Source organism: Hippocampus bargibanti, linkage group LG04 (assembly GCF_051943395.1).
Source record: "Hippocampus bargibanti isolate YZ-2025 linkage group LG04, ASM5194339v1, whole genome shotgun sequence".
Classification (NCBI taxonomy): Eukaryota; Metazoa; Chordata; class Actinopteri; order Syngnathiformes; family Syngnathidae; genus Hippocampus; species Hippocampus bargibanti.
The window spans coordinates 23,831,547-23,847,958 of NC_142737.1; the positions used below are offsets into that span (position 1 = coordinate 23,831,547).

Below are 16,412 nucleotides of genomic sequence, written 5' to 3' on the forward strand. Positions count from 1 at the left end.
GTGTGTGCGTGCGTGTGCGCAAGCGTGCGCGCAGTCTTCATTCTGCTGTCAGGGGGTTCACTGACAATATTAGTTTGCTGAGTCTATGTGCAAGATGTAAGATATTTTGAGCGTAAAAAATGATGTGCAAATGTGCGGGCCACCTTTAACTGTCAGCATGCTCATTGAAAATTTAACTTGAAAGAAATCAAAGTAGCATGTTGTAAGATGGTTACCACCAACAGCTGGTGTGCCTCCATGTTTTTTAATTGCATACATGGTATTGAAAGGTCAAGTGAAGACAGTATGATATACAGTACTGATCTTGTATGACTTCTTGTGCCGGTCCCAAGCCCGGATAAATACAGAAAATTGTGTCAGGAAGGGCATCCGACGTAAAAGCTTGTCCAAAACAAACATGCGGATCAAGCCTCTAAAGATGGAGGATACTGATTTGATGTGGTGACCACTTGAAGGGAAAAGCCGAAAAGAAAAGTTCTTGTTGTATGACCACTGGTTGATGTTAATTTTTTCCAGGCGTACATATTTGATTGGATTTACCTTTATTAGTCTCGCAGTGGATACATTTATATTTCAAAGCAGCAAATTTATGAAAGGAAGATGTAAAACAAATTACACCAGCTGCTGGAAAGGCATCTTGAAATCAAAGAACAAAAACATAATTACTAATATGACAACACAAAGACAATATGACAAAACAAAGGCAGAGAGTCATTCATTCTTAAGCACTTTCTCTACCCTCTTTGTTACATGAAGCAGTTCTCGATAAAAGAGAGGATCAAAGCATATGTCAGTTTGTATTATTTCAAATTAATCAGGAATGTAATTAATAATGCAAAGAAATTACAAGTTATGAAAAACTATTACAAGGCATTTTATGCAATTATTCGCAACACAGTCCTAACACACTTAGTCTTCTGGTGCCAGGTAGTTCCATCACACAATGCGGGAGGTTTTTATTCCTGTCACTGATGGGTAGGTAATTTTAAATATTCTCTATCCGCTCTACTGTCTTCTTTCGGCTTTCCCTTCCAGGGGTCGCCACAGCGAATCAGTGCCCTCCAGCTTCAGAGGTTTGATTCGTATGTGTATTTTGGCCAAGCATTTACGTCTGATGCCCTTCCTGACATTTTGTATATTTTAAAGGGAATGGCTGAAAATACACAACACAAATGCCTAGTGAATATTTAAATGATTAAAACAGATGAAAATTGATTGTTTTAAAGCTTTTGCCGTCACCAAATTTGTGCTACCCGAGCAACGTGATTATTTTTTGTTTAGGCACTATGTCGGGCGACCCTGGGTCCTCGGTGGTTGTATTTTGAAACCATCTGGTAACGCCGCAGCGCAAGAGGAGGAGGTGGGCTTTTTACGTGACGGTCACAGAACCTTTACATCAATATTTCTTATTTAATGTAGAATTTAAATGGCACTACAACATACGCAGACGACAAGGATAATTCTATTTCGCCCCGAGTGTCACGTCAGCACAACTGCCTCACACTCAAAACTTAAACTTTGGCTATAAGTCTAGTGGCTTTTGGTTTCAGCAGGCAGATCTTGACAATATATCTGTTGGTTTGTTTTGACAAATATCAATACTATCCCTGTCTTCATTTTCAAATAACTAACGTTGACGTCAACTGCTTTGTAAATCCTGTTGCTTGTAGCGGCTAGCAGTTTTTAAAAATCTAGTTGCGTGGAGTACTGTACGAATAAAAGCGTGGAGAGGTGGATGAACGTCAAGTTCAAGTACGTACAAATCAAGTTGGGTGTGTTAATGTTGCAGAAATAAATGTTGAGATCATGAGGAACACATTCCCACCGAAATGAAATGTAAAATAGCATTTCAGTCAACGCAAAAATATATCCGCTGTAATGAACGGCAAATACTACCGATGATTTCAGGGTCATTGTGTGAATTTATTTTCACTGCCGTCTGAATGTACAGGGTGTACACTGTCCTCGCTAAAAAAAAAAAAAAAATCCCACAGATGGGGAATGTAACATTTGTACTCTTGAAACTGGGCATGCGCAGGATACCTTGTAAACAATGAGACGAGACTATCATCCGTCCTCAGCTTTGTCTGTCCACCACTTGATCTGTATAAAACTAACAAGGACCTCCCGAAGCTCACTGTAAAATACAAGGCATGTTGTTCTGTGAGTATGAGTGCTCAATTGTTACCAGATGTCATAGGATGCACTTTTGTTTATTTTATTGGCATCATCACGCCGAAGACGTATCGAATTTGTGCGTTGCAGTCTGAGAGCTCACCTCATATGACAGTTGGGTGTGACAGCATGCGATGAATAGACTGTTCAATCCGTATGTTTAAACAAATGCGTATTTACCTAAAACATTGTATATTTCACGTCTTAAGACGCTTTGCCCAAATTGGATCCGTTTTTCTTTTTTTGGGCAGGATTTCATCAGAGCCCATTCTACCATGCTAGCCATGCTCACTCCCCCGGCTGTCCAGCCTCACTGATATGATTGCAAAAGTGCTAGCGCAGGATAGCTCTCCGTAGAGTGTGTGTTTTTTTTTTTTTTGATTGGTGATAGATTGAATAAATCAACAAGGTTACAAGTGTCTTAACATCTCTCCTGGCGAGTGACATTAATGACAGAAAAACAGATCATGAAAAATCTGGCAGTCCATAGCTCGGTGGTAAGACTGAACTGTTGACTGTTGAAAAAGGAAGGGATGGCGATTTTTCTTCCTGCAAAAAAACATCAATGCGTATATTCATGACAGAAATAGAATTTGCCTTTTGCTATTGATTGATGTGATACTAAAGCATAATATTAGAGATTAAATAACACAAACATTCTAACACTGTTTGTCAAGTTACCAAATAGCTTTCAAATTGATTATATCTTCTGTGCAATTGATGTCAGCATGCATTGCAACTTACAAGTATACACTCCCTGACGTCAATGTTGCTAAAGTGTATGGGATGTGCATGAAGTTGTAGTTGGTTGTAATCAAATCAACAACCCTTTAGGAGCATGTGTTAGCGAGCACCTCTCATCTGATTTTTCTGGATCATTTGTGTGTGTGATCATTTGTGTGTGTGATCATTTGTGTGATTCCAATTTTGGATTGCTAAATGAAGACAAAGTAATTGCTTTTAATAAGAGGTGCTTGCCTTCAGTTCATTCCTTCCGGTGTTTTCCAGGGAGCTGAAGAATGGAGGCAGTTTTAACCAGGCTTAAGGGCCTTACTGCTGATGAACTACGTGAGGAGTTTGCCCGGGCTGACCTGAAGTGCGTCGCCATCACTGCCACGACCCGATCTATCTTTGAAAAGAAATTGGCGCGAATGCTTGTTGGATCTGAGAGTGATATCAGTGGAAGGGACAGTGGTTCCCCTGCGAGGGATTCAGATGCCGTGGCCTCAGCAGCTAATCATGACAAACCTCTACTGTGTGCCAAATCAACTGTTCCAACAGGCTGCAGCCCAAATGAGGAACTGGACTTTGGCTATGGTGTGGGGCTGAACCCGCCAGAGGAAGAGGAGATCTCTAACTCTCAAGCCAAAGTGAAAACACCTTTCAAAGTAGCACAAGTGTCCTCGGCCTTTTATTATGGGGTATGTCCGTCATGGGAGGACATTTTGTCTCGAAATGGTAAGCATCACTGTTTTTTTTCTCCCCTGGAGACAGTCCCAACTTGCGACATATTAGTATCTCACTGTTTCATTATTATTTCACCTGCGTCGTCTGTATCATCCCACCGGGACCCGTCCTTGTTGCAGTATTAACAAATGTATCTTTAACATGTACTTCCAGTCCCATTTAAAGCTAGTCTCAATACTTGTCTGGTGATTCATGTTTACCTACATTGCTATTCTATCTCTCTGCAAACCTCTTTCTTTTGGCTTTTCCCTTCAGGGGTCGCGACAGCGAATCAGTCTCCTCCATCTATTCCTGTTTTGTGCATCCTCTTCTCTCACACCAGATACCTTCATGTCCTCTTCCACTCTCTGCAAACCAAACATGATGAAATTACTGGCATGTGTTTCTGTGCATTGATGTTGTATCTCTTAAAGCATTAGCAGTTATGCTGCGAAAGCTCTTCCATAAAATGTATGGGTCAATATTCATTGTCTATTAACATCCCACATTTTTTCCCCCTTGTCAGGGCAAGCAGTTTCAATTTGAGTCCACCGCAACAAGACATTAACTTAACATTCATTACACATGTCAACAAACAGATGCTTATTGTGATTATTTGTCCATAGAAAGAGCACATGTGTATACAGATAAGAAAGATGCCCTTCAAGCTGTAAAGGGGATGAAGGGAGCACGTTTTAAAGCCTTTTCCAACCGTGAGGATGCAGAGACGTTTGCCAGGGGGATGGGCGACTATTTTCCCTCTCCCAACAAATCTATGGCTTGCGCGTCTCCTCTTAAACCATGTCAAATCATCAGTAAAGGTAGAGTATGCAATATGCAAAATTCTGTGCAAATCAAACCAATGTGAAAATCTGAAGTTTCCAAACACCATTTTCATTGTCTTGTTTGCTGAACCTGTATGAATTCCAATAAACCTTTCTGATGCTGCATTGAATGGAAATCTGTTAGAGAATCATGGAATGTTTTTTTTTTATCTAAAGGCAACTCATTAGTCTATAATCTGATTATTCAACAACAAAATTGGTTTTTTTGAGAGGAGCGCTGACCCCTTTACTCCATTGTCTTCCTCAACACACCCAGACATCATGGAGGTGGATACCACGAACAGGGAACGGGCCAACAGTTTTAAGAGCCCACGAACACAAGACCTGACAGCCAAGCTGAGAAAAGCTGTGGAAAAGGGAGATGAGGGAGCCTTCATCGATATTGTCTGGAGCAACCCACGCTATCTCATTGGCTCTGCGGATAATCCCACGATTGTACAGGTGAACATAAGTAACATTTCATTTTCTGTTGAGCAACAGTCCATGAATTTTGGGGTTTGCTTGAATAGTGTTTGAATCCATTGTGCGCCTAGGAGGGCTGCAGGTACAACGTAATGCACGTGGCGGCCAAGGAGAATCAAGCGGATATCGCCCAACTTCTGCTGGATACTTTAGAGAACCCAGAGTTTATGCGCCTCATGTACCCAGATGACCAGGAAGACATGCTGCAGAAGCGCATCCGTTACATTGTTGATCTTTACCTCAACACTCCAGATAAGGCGGTAGGTTTTTATTTTTATTTCTTTTTTTTTTCCTCCAGAGGGAAAACATTTTTTAATCTTTGTTCACACTGTTTGTGTTTATGTTTCAGGGTTTTGAAACACCCCTCCACTTTGCCTGCAAGTTTGGATGTCCAGACGTGGTCAACGTGCTGTGCTCGCATCCTGACACAGACAAGAACTGCAAGAACAGTGACAACCACAAGCCTTGTGATGTATGGGTGGATTTATATGCCTTGCTGTATTTTGTAACAGTTAAGCAGAATGGGTAGACATACGCAGGACTCCTTCGAATCCTTAAAACAGTTTAAAAGGCGTGTAATCCATGAATTGAGAAACAAGGTCATAATTGGCACCAAAATGGCTTAACACAATCATTCAAAAGCCTTACAAAATATTAACATGATGGGGTGCATTTTATGATTCTAAATAGTTTCCAACCTCGAAAGCAGAGGTCTTCAGGGTGGATGACAATGGCCGTTGAAGACACATCTGTGATATCAAAGCCGTTGTTTCGGAAAATTCTGTTAATGCACGTGCCCTGTGGGCCAGTCACAGTCTGGACTGGAATCTGACACTTTTGACAAGGTGTGAAAATAGCTATGCACGGATGCTCTTGTTCCAACCTGATAGAGCTTAAGAGAAATGGGAGAAACTTGCTTAAGTGTACTGATCTTATCTGAATTCTAATCAAGTCGACTTTAGGCTCAAAAATACTGTCACTGATGCGTCAACAAAATTATTTTCTTGTCTTTAGTGCATATTGTAATGTATTATTTTGAGGGACATTTATTAGTCTCACAATGTATCCGGTATCATGTGTGCGCTTGTAACGTTCTTACCCGATGGGTCGCTCGCCACAAGTTTGCCCTCCCCATTTGCTAAATTTAGATGAGCAGGAGCACATACATCCCCTCGCTAATCCCGCAAAAGATGTAGCGTATTGGCCCTATTATCATTATAAGACGACCCCCTTTTTTCAAGACTCAAAAATACTTTTTGAACACCAAATTCATTTTTATGCAGAAAAGAATTACAGTACATCTGAAACAAATGATTTTAAGAATATATTTGACAGAAAAAACATGTTATTTTGCCTCATACAAGCCTTAATGTCTGAACATTTAAATATGTAAAATAAAGGGCTGTTCGTAAATGAATGGCTTCTGATTTTTTAAATGTAAATAAATCAATCTATTGGGATAAAACAACAACATTGCAATAACTGTGTCTAACCATCAAACCGAAGTCTAACAAGTTCTTTGGATCGGCCGCTCTGAGGACCATGGAAAACTGATCACCATCTGCGTACATTACACTCTGTGACACCATATTTCACAGCTGCTTTGCAATTGTTTGAAGACTATGCCTCGTTTCTCACGATCATCTTGAAGTTTACATTATATCTTCTCAGCTACCAGTTAACCTGACCAATCTTCAAACCACTTCTCTCCAAATTGTCGCTACATTTCTCCATTTTATGTTATATCTTATATTATTTTCATGTTGTTTTTCTTACAATTTTTTTATTTTTCTTCTTCGTGCTGCCGGTATTCAAATTTTTATTCTTTGTGACGGGTTCGCTCTGGCCAATAAAGTTAAGTTCAGCATTCACGTTAATGATATCTCGCGTCCAGAATGGGTTTAATGTCTAGACTCCAATTATAGTACGACCCCCACTTTTTCAGACTTATTTCAATGCAAAAAACATGGTCTTATATTCGGGTCAATACAGTTTTGTGACAATGTATTATCATTTTACTCTCTTCCCCCTTTTCCTAGATCATTTGTAGCAGAAAGAACACAACCCAAGAAGTGAGACAGAAAATAAGTGACTATTTGGAGGGTAAGAACCAACAGATTGCCACCAATTTATTTAAAAATGAAATGCACAATCCAACATTTTTTTTCAGAAGCCTGGTTCAAAAATACCTATGTGGGTATTTGTAATTATGAACTTTTTATGGCTGTAACTACCCGTCTCATAAACATAGAATTCAGAAAACAAAACATGAACCTGATTACTGAAGTATGCGACCGATTCGGCTGGCCACACTATTCTTCTTGTGTATAATATTCCATGTGCGTACTTTCATGCATCCACTGAAAGAATCACTAGAAATTTAAATACAAAATATGAACTAATCGGTAGATATTATTTATTTTTACTGAATCTTGTCACCCAATCATTAATGTGCCTCCTTGAGTAAAATACATCAACTAAAGGCTAGAGGAGATAACATTAAATTTTACTGTTTTTCTCAAATTTTCAGATTTTTTTTATTACAGTAAAGTCTCGTTATATCGATATTCAAGGGAGTCCGAAAAAATATCGATATAACCGGCACTATCGATATATCCGACCCTGTTTGCATGTAATTTTCTCCGTGCGTGCATAGAAATAGTATCGATATAACCGGCACTATCGATATATCCGACCCTGTTTGCATGTAATTTTCTCCGTGCGTGCATAGAAATAGTATCGATATAACCGGGACTATCGATATATGCGATATCGATATAACGAGACTTTACTGTACATCTTTCAAATGCTAATTATTTTTTAACAGATTATTTTTGCACAATACGGCATACAAAGAATAACATCCTTTGTTCACACATTTATGTTGCGGCCCATCTTTACAGATTCGTCTCTGTTGGTGAATCTATAATCTGAATTTTTGCAAGATCTTGGAGTTTTCTTGCGTTCGATGCCATCTTTCTGCTTGATTCACAGACCGCTGCTACATCCCCTTGCTCAGGCCAGCCGACAACACCTCTCAGCCCATCATTGGTGCGCCGTGGTCCCCAGAAGCATCAGAAAGTCTCTCACTGATCCAGCGGCATGCAAAAAGTCCCCTGGATCCTCTGATGACTGTCACAGCCTTTGCTGGTCCACTGAGTCCCTCAAAAGTAAGTACAGTAATACCTCTGCTTACGAACTTAATTGGTTCCCTGCAAGTGTGTGTAAGGCGAAAAGTTCGTCTGCCAAACATTTATTTCCCATAAGAAATCATTAAAAATGAGAATAATCCATTCCCAGGTCCCCATAAAACAATTGTCTACTAAATAAGCTTTGAAACTACACAGAATATACGTTATTTTATGTATAATAAATATGGTATTGTATTGTAACTAAAGAAATAAAATGTACTGTATAATAAAGTTGTCTTTGTGTGCCCTGTGATTGGCTGGCAACCAATTCGGGGTGTCCCCCGCCTCGTGCCCGAAGACAGCTGAGATAGGCTCCAGCAACCCCCGCGACCCTAATGAGGAATAAGCGGTACGGAAAATGAGATGAGATGAGATAAAGTTGTTGTATTTACCTTTGTGATGGTCGTTGATGTAGTTGTCTCTTGATGATATCCGAGTGAAGTTGCCGTGCTTTCTTGGCGATAATACCTTCACTCACACGGTCCCCTGCTAGCTGCAATCCAAATCAACAGAAGTTTTTCAACCTCCTCTATTGCCTGATACCATTGCTTCGACAACACAGAAAAACCCTTAGCCACAGGTAGCAATGGTTGACTTAGCATACTGGTACAAGGACGCCAAGTCACATAAAGGCACACCTCGTTTGTGTTTCTCGATGATCTCCTTCTGCTCGAAAGTAATTTCTTTTGTGTCCTCTTCATCTTAACACTAGCCTGTGGTGGGGTCTTTTTCGGTTCCATAATAGCAAAGGTACTCCACTCAATAGCAAACCACATCTGCACTCAAAGGGGGTGTGGAAAACTAGTCCGCCAGCCACCGTGGCGCTGTGTGGTTTGCTTCGTCTGCCGAAAACTAGTTTGTATGCCAAGATTCTATTCTTGTAAATGTAATGTTCGTAAGGCGAAAGGTGCGTTAGCTGAAGCGTTCGTAAGCTGAGGTATCACTGTACTTCATTTACCTCTTATCTGCATCCACTTGCTCCGTTTGACCAAAATTGTCAAATAGAGCATCATGTATAATATTTGGACGATTGGTATGTTCTTCTTTTCCTGTCGGCGTTTCCCTTCAAGGGGTCGCTACAGCAAAACTGTGTCCTCCATCTTTAGAGGTTTGATCCGCATGTTTGTTTTGGCCAAGCTTTTACGTCGGATGCCCTTCCTGACACAACCCTCTGTATATATCCGGGCTTGGGACCGGCACAAGAAGACTTATGTCCCTTTGTGGCTACAGAACAAGCAATTCGATCGGACTATTGGTATGTTAACAAACTATAATCGCCCTCTTTAGGCGAGTGATTTTCGCCGTTCCTGGAAGACGCCGCCGAGGAATCGAGCAGAGCATTTCCACAACATTCTTAAGTCGGATCCTGACCGCGGGGCTGAGCGAGTTGGCAGGCAAGGCAACAGGATTTACAAAACTGCCCACTTTGTAAAATTGGAGTTGTTGAGTATTATTTTGTGCACCCTTTAACCTGAGAGGAGATAAACTGTCCACTGTGGTAACTTCTGTCCCTCAAAAATAATTTGACTGTTGTAATTGAGCTGCTCTTTGAATAGTTGCCCCAGTTAATCTGGAAAAAAAATCATAACAAATCTACCTTTAGTACACTTTGCCACACTTTCATACCTGTTTCACAACTATCTCTGATTCATATTCTTCCGACAGAGATTTGGCTCACGAAATGGGTCATCCCTGGGCGGAATTTTGGGACTTTCTTGATAGTTTTGTGGATCTGTCATCAACCACGGGACTTCACAAGTTGGAAGAGTACCTGAGCAAGAGGGATTTCTTTTCACAATCTTGTGAAGAGGGGGAGAATGAGACCAGCAACAGATTTAAAACTCCTTCCCCAGGTACCTTTACACCTTATCCATCCATCAGTTTTTACCCTCACACGGGTCACGGGTGTGGCGCAGCCCATCTCAGCTATCTTTGGGCAGTAGACGGTGTACACCCACAACAACCAATCTCAGGAGACACATAAGCCAGCAACCATCCATGCTCACAATCATTCTTAGGGACAATTTAGAACATTCAATTAACCGAACATGCATCTTAACCCAATTTGTTTATTTTTGATGCAAACTGGTGTGGTTTTATTCATTTATATGAATAGAATTGAACATACAGTATACTGTGGTATTTTGTGATGTTAAAATGGCCTATATTGTGATCATTTTTTGCCAATATCGCCTTGCGCTATTTTGTAGTACTGGTAGTATTTACATCTGAAGTCATACTCAATTGTACAGCAAATTGAACAGAATTTTGAAATTCTATACCGACTTGGAATGGTACCCAAATCTCTGTCATTGCAAACACATGAACATTAAAGCGAAATTCATTCCAACTCTCCTGAGCAAACGCTGAACTTTGGCACCATTGTCTTTAAACCGGCATCACTGGTTTCAGGCAAGCCTAAGAAGTTCTGCAACTCCATCTCCGTCGGTGCCTACTTAGATGAGGGGAAGGACATCAGCCTTGAGGAGATGAAGAATAGGCAGAATGCAGCACTGACCTGCATCACCTCCTCCGCTGCATCCATGGACAACCTGAAGGGTGCAGTGGGAGGTCACGATTTCCACATCATGCCAATGGGATTAAAGTATCGGGGGGGCGACTTGATTGAGACTGCAGCCGAGCAGGACCTGCTGTCACCCGCCGTCTGCAAAAACGGGGTGTGCTCCTCCTCGAGAGATGGCATTTCCAACGGAGATAACGTTTCTCCTCGGAACTCCCCGTCTGCCTCCAGTTTGCTCTCACCCGTCTCCAACCTCTCGGTGGAGTTTGAGCGCATGTCGCTGCAAGAACCGCCGGACAGTCCTGACAGTTACAGGGAGAGGAGGAGCAGTGGCGGGCTTAGACTCAGAGAAACCTTCGACTCCTACGACTCATCGGTTAACACAGACCTGAGCTGTGGGCTGAAGCGGCTGTCGATTGGCCATGGCGCCCAGAACAAGGAAGCCTTGAAGGGAGGTGACACGGAGGAACGGTGCAGCAGCGGCGAATCCGAAGAGCTCTTTGAAGCAGACGAGGGTACTCTGGAAATGATGAGCAGGACAAGGGGAGCGGCTTCGGCGGTGCGCAACTTGTGCACGAGGTCCAAATCGTGGGATCATGGTGGGAGAGACCTGAGCAGCTCGGGGTCATTAGTAACCTCCTATAAGTCCTTGGATAATTCCCAGGATTTCCCCCCAAAGACTCCCCCTCGCAGTAGAAGAGGACTCTTTATTGATGGGTGAGTATTAGGTTTAAGTTTTATTTGTCTTGACTTTATTTTTTCAAAATGTGACAAGCCGGCGGTACCTTCACTTACAAGTTGAAATCATTTCATAACCACCCTTACAACGAAATGAGTTGTATGACAAACCGACTTACCTGGATTCTTCTGGGGTGTTTCACTGCCCTCTTAATGTCGTCCACATTTTCAAAATGGGTGTTGATGTTTTGACGTCCCCCATGAGCTTCTGAAAGCAAGGGGGAGGGGTCACAAGCAGCTACTGTATCTCAAGTAATGAGCGGCATGGTTCCAACACGGCTAAGTTCTTTCTGAGGCACAGGGCGTTGTGAGCAGGCCCGTTGTCATGGTAAAGCAGCCGTGGGTTTTCCGGCCACGACTCTCACTTGGCTCGCATACTGAAAGAAAGGAACTCTGCGGCATCTGTTTGTAAATGTCCAAGTGGATCGTCTGGCCCACATTGAAAACTCATACTTTGGTTGGCAGTATTTCTTTAGTGACATCTGTCCTGGTTAATCCCTGAATATGAACATTGAATTATTAAAAAAAAAAACGGACAGTTTTGAGTTAATGCTTAATGTTTATTTACCCGGTTCAACACAGTTTCCTGCTGGTCAGCAACTTCTCTGTCCATTCTTGGGCAGAAGTTCGGGGCCAAAATAAAGTGTCCTCAAAAATTAGTGTGAGAAGAAACACTTGGAATGCATTGAAATGAAGCATAGAATAGGTTCTTGGACTCCTGGTTAAGAAAACATGAAATTTAGAAACATTTCCACACGGGGAAATAATGGAAAATGCAAACACAACAGGAGGTGTATTTTCACAGAAGATGAACTGATTGCGGCCAGATTTTGTCAAATTTGTTGAAGCCAACTAGTAGTGAAGCTTCTGAAGCTAACTGGGAAGTTGAATTTTGGCTCTCAACACAAAAATAAAATGACAGAGCAACTGCTCATGATTCAAAATTGGTAAATTACGGCGTTTTAAGTCATGGTATCACTGCATCACGGTATTACGGTATCACTGCACTGCTTTGGTTTAGGTCTTGTTTACGAAAAATTGAAGCTCCACATGCACAGATACGTCAGCCATATTGTTGTTTTTCACAGGGATTCGCCTACCAAGTTGGACGGAGATGTGTTTTCAGCAATAAGGGGTGTTGAGGTGGATGGCCAAAAATATCCCAGCGTTCACAAGTGGATGAGCACAATAAAGTCCTACTCTTCCTCGGAAATGAAAAGGTTTGTACCTGCTTTATTGAAGTAAGATTGCTTTATCCTAACCGCTCTCTAAAATCATGAGGCTCGCGGGCATGCTGAAGCCGTATCTGTCCCAGCCGTCAACCTGATCTTGTTTTCAGACAACCGTAAGGCAGGCATTGGCAAACAAGCATTCAGGCTCACATAGTATGTTGAGGAACATTGTCCTCAAATAGTTTTCGCAGTTGTTTGCAAAGTGGTTAACCTCGCCTCCTCTTTTTTTGGAAATCGCTTTGCCATTCAGGGCAGATATTTTCATACCCAATCATGGCACTCATGCGTTTTGTTAGCCTGCTCACATTTGATAATGACTTCACAATTATACTGAACATCGACTATGCCTCGTTACTAACAAAAATAAATAAATATGCCATACTCATAATTACCCTTGACTCGCATATCCAGTTGGCCGAGCCCTGCAGTGGTAAAAGCACGATCCCCGATGCGGCATCACATCCCCGGTTCTCCGTCCGACGACCTCATGTCTCCTTCGGGTCGCTTCAGTCCCGCTCGCCAGGCCGCCTCACCTGATTTCAGCCCCAGCCGCTACAGCCCCGCCAACATGAGCTACATCAAACGCATTCGCCTCAAGCACTTGAACGAAGCGTCGATTTGAAGTTGTCTCACTGCCCCTCCACGTTATCCTCAGCCTCTCCTAACAAACATAAAGAAAGACGGTAATAGCATGGATTAATTATATCATTGAACTGCAGCTCATGCGGTATTTTTAAAAAAAAGAGTTGACATTGTTTTTTTAAAGAAACCTCGGTGATGTTTGTACTTTTATTGGTTGAGACCATGTAATTGGATGGTGATGTTATCTGAGCACCTGTATCGTAGCCCAAGTCAATGTTTTTGGGATATTGTGAATACAAGCCACACTCCCCGAGATCGGACACAAATAATAATAGTAATAATAATAAAGAAATAAAGCATTCTTGGTGTGGGGTTGTCAGCACGAAACAAAAAATTGTATGTGGGTCAGTAGCACAAAAAAGTTTTTTATTATCAAAGATGTTAAACCAACTCCCATTTCCTCCGTTTTTCTCAGTTCAGTACTTGCCTTAATTTTCTGAAGTGATGGACTTGTTCTGTCAGTTTGGGGATATTATCTAGCTCACAGCTGGAAAACTTTATCGACTGTCGCATTACAGCAAATCCAGGAAAACAGTATGAATTTTCCATGCTTTTATTTTGTGAAATAAATGGATTTGTTTTTATTTTTTTCTCTGTGGTTCCGGGATGTCTTGACTTTTCCTTTTTGAAACATTTTAATTCAGATGTTAAAATCTCAAGCCGCTTTCATTGTGGCTGACTTAACACACAAGGACAGGAGTCAGGCCTTGATAGAGAGATAGGTCTTGATATAGAGCAGAAGAAAACGATTTGGGACAATTGAGATCTGGCAGAGACATTTTATTTTTTAGATTTGAATAAGGATTGTTGGCTGATATGTAAACATTGCAGATATTTCCATCCATTATACATACAGAAATGGAGGATGGTGCAAAAACATTCAATTGTGGGGGGGTCCAACGTTTTGATATGAAAACATAAATCCACTTACACTTGATTTGTTCTGAATGTAATTCTTGGTGAACTCAACCTTTCTCAGAGAGCACAAACAACTTTGCTGAGAAGATTGTCATCATGCTTGTGCTCTCAGGTCAGAAGAGGCAATATTTTGCTCTTTGAATGTTTCTGAATGTGTGGAGCTTTGCAAAAGTGCCCCTAAAAATTACAACTGCTTCTTGTGCTTTTTTGAAATTCTCTTCGTGTATGTCAAGGATGTGTTTGCTTTCAAGTAGTCAATAAAACCTCACTCATACTTTACTTCAACGATCCTTTCAATATGTCACAAATTGGACAGTGATAAATGTTTCATTATAGTCTTCTTTATGACTGCCGCGTGCGCTCATGCGTGAGCGCACGCATCAGTGAAGTGGTGCTAAGCCCACTAATTTCTGTTTGTCGACTTAGTAGGATTGTTGCTGTTTTCCTGAGATGTATCACATTACATCACATTATTCATCCATTTATTTTCCATAGCACTTGTCCACGTTGGGGTTGCAGGTGAGCTGGAGCCCGTCAACCTGTGCAAGAGCTGGGATCCTTCACGGGTGGCCAGCCAAATTCAGGTCCTAGCAATACAACCAGCCATTCACAGTTTACGAACAATTGATTATTCAGCTAAGCAAATGGAATGTAGGATGACACAGGTAGAAGACAAGTATTTAATGTAACAAGATTGAATCCAAACAAAATGACTAATAATAAGGGAGGCTTCTGCCTTGATGGTGTTGGTAAAAAGACTGGCAATCGGTTCAGGGTGTCCCCCGCCTGCAACCCCAGAAAATAAATGAATAGCTTTTTACTCTTGCAAGGGAAACAATGACCCCCTCCTGAAACCCCGCCCGCACACACTTAGAATTTTGCATAAAATAATCTAATTGTGACCTCTTCAAATCACAACAGTACACGAACATTCTGTTTCAAGAACGCACACAAATCTTGTGGTTATTCCACAAAGATCTTGGCAGGAAAAATGTGTGGATTGAACAGGGATTGAATACACGTGACTTCGTTCAATTGAAATTTAATGTAGGGTGGTATTGCATGAGGAAGTCTGGAGTGACACAGTAGTAATGTCAGAGCGAAGCAGGACATGTATGATGACTGTAAGACAGTTGTGAGGTGTGCTGTCGGTGTGACTGAGGCATTCAAGGTCGTGGTGGGACTTCATCAGGGGCCAGCTCTGAGCCCCTTCGTATTTGCGATGGTGATGCACAGGCTGACAGACGATGTTAGACAAGAACCTCATTTGACGATGTTTGCAGATAACATTGTGATCTGTAGCGAGAGCAGGGAACAGGTGGGGGAGAAACTTATAGGTGGAGGTTTGCCCTGGGAAGGAGAGGAATGAAGGTCAGTCACAGCAAGACGGAATATGTGTGTGAATGAGAGGGACAAGAGTGAGGTTACAGAAAGAAGAGATAAAGAAGGTGGATGATTTTAAGTAATTGGGGTCAACTCTCCAGAGCAGAGCAGAGGAATGGAGTGTGGAAAAGAGGTGAAGAAGCGTGTCTCGGGCAGGCTGGAACGGCTGGAGAAAAATGTCAGGTGCTCACTCTTCAACTGCAAGGCAGGAGACCGAGAGGAAGACAAAAGAGGTTTATGGATGTTGTGAAAGAGGACGTGAAGGTAGCTGGCGTGAGAGAAGAGGATGAACAAAACAGGGTTCGATGTAGGACACTGATTCGCTGTGGCGACCCCTGAAGGGAAAAGCCGAAGTTGGATAGTTTTTTTTTTGAATATTGGTGCATGGTAGCAATTGTCAATGTCTTCATGTGTTTATTAGCCGCCCAGAAAGTCTCTTGCAAAAGCAAAACACGCACTTGGAGCAAGCAACCAATTGCCCTAGTGAGACGTTAGGTGTGACTTCTTGTTTGTGTCAGTTTGCTGGTTGTTTTTAATGGTGACAAAAGGCATTCTCCCGCAGTGTGTCATAAAACAAGGACTTGGAAAAGGTTTCAACTAAGTCTTTTTTTTCTCCCATCATCTTTATTGGAAAAAAAGGTGCCATAATGTAACACCTTGAAACAGTACAATTAAGTATACAACACATCAGCCATGTCCACCGAGGTCCACTTTGGCTGCCTGTGTGATATTCGAAACACTACAAAACAAGATGGCCCATACTTTGATATACAATTTATACAGTTGTGTTTGAAATCGGAAATACAAATACATAAATGCTGCTCCTTGTGTCTTTTTATTAAACATCAAGCGGTGACTA

General features: G+C 41.7%; 1 protein-coding gene across 2 annotated transcripts; it reads left to right on the forward strand.

Moving 5' to 3' along the window:
• The first annotated feature begins 73 nt into the window (after window positions 1–73).
• Window positions 74–16,329, forward strand: ankle2 (ankyrin repeat and LEM domain containing 2). Of its 2 annotated transcripts, none has more exons than XM_088994783.1 (13): window positions 74–1,360; window positions 3,184–3,633; window positions 4,248–4,442; window positions 4,723–4,907; window positions 5,000–5,188; window positions 5,278–5,400; window positions 6,968–7,031; window positions 7,923–8,098; window positions 9,407–9,513; window positions 9,785–9,972; window positions 10,532–11,357; window positions 12,467–12,598; window positions 13,022–16,329. In XM_088994783.1, the coding sequence occupies exons 2-13, from the start codon at window positions 3,195–3,197 to the stop codon at window positions 13,230–13,232; spliced, it is 2,835 nt and encodes a 944-aa protein (XP_088850909.1). In that variant the 5' UTR covers window positions 74–1,360; window positions 3,184–3,194; the 3' UTR covers window positions 13,233–16,329. The 2 variants fall into 2 exon arrangements, with proteins under 2 accessions (XP_088850909.1, XP_088850908.1); XM_088994782.1 differs by lacking the exon at window positions 74–1,360 and adding an exon at window positions 1,428–2,163.
• The last annotated feature ends 83 nt before the right edge of the window (window positions 16,330–16,412 follow it).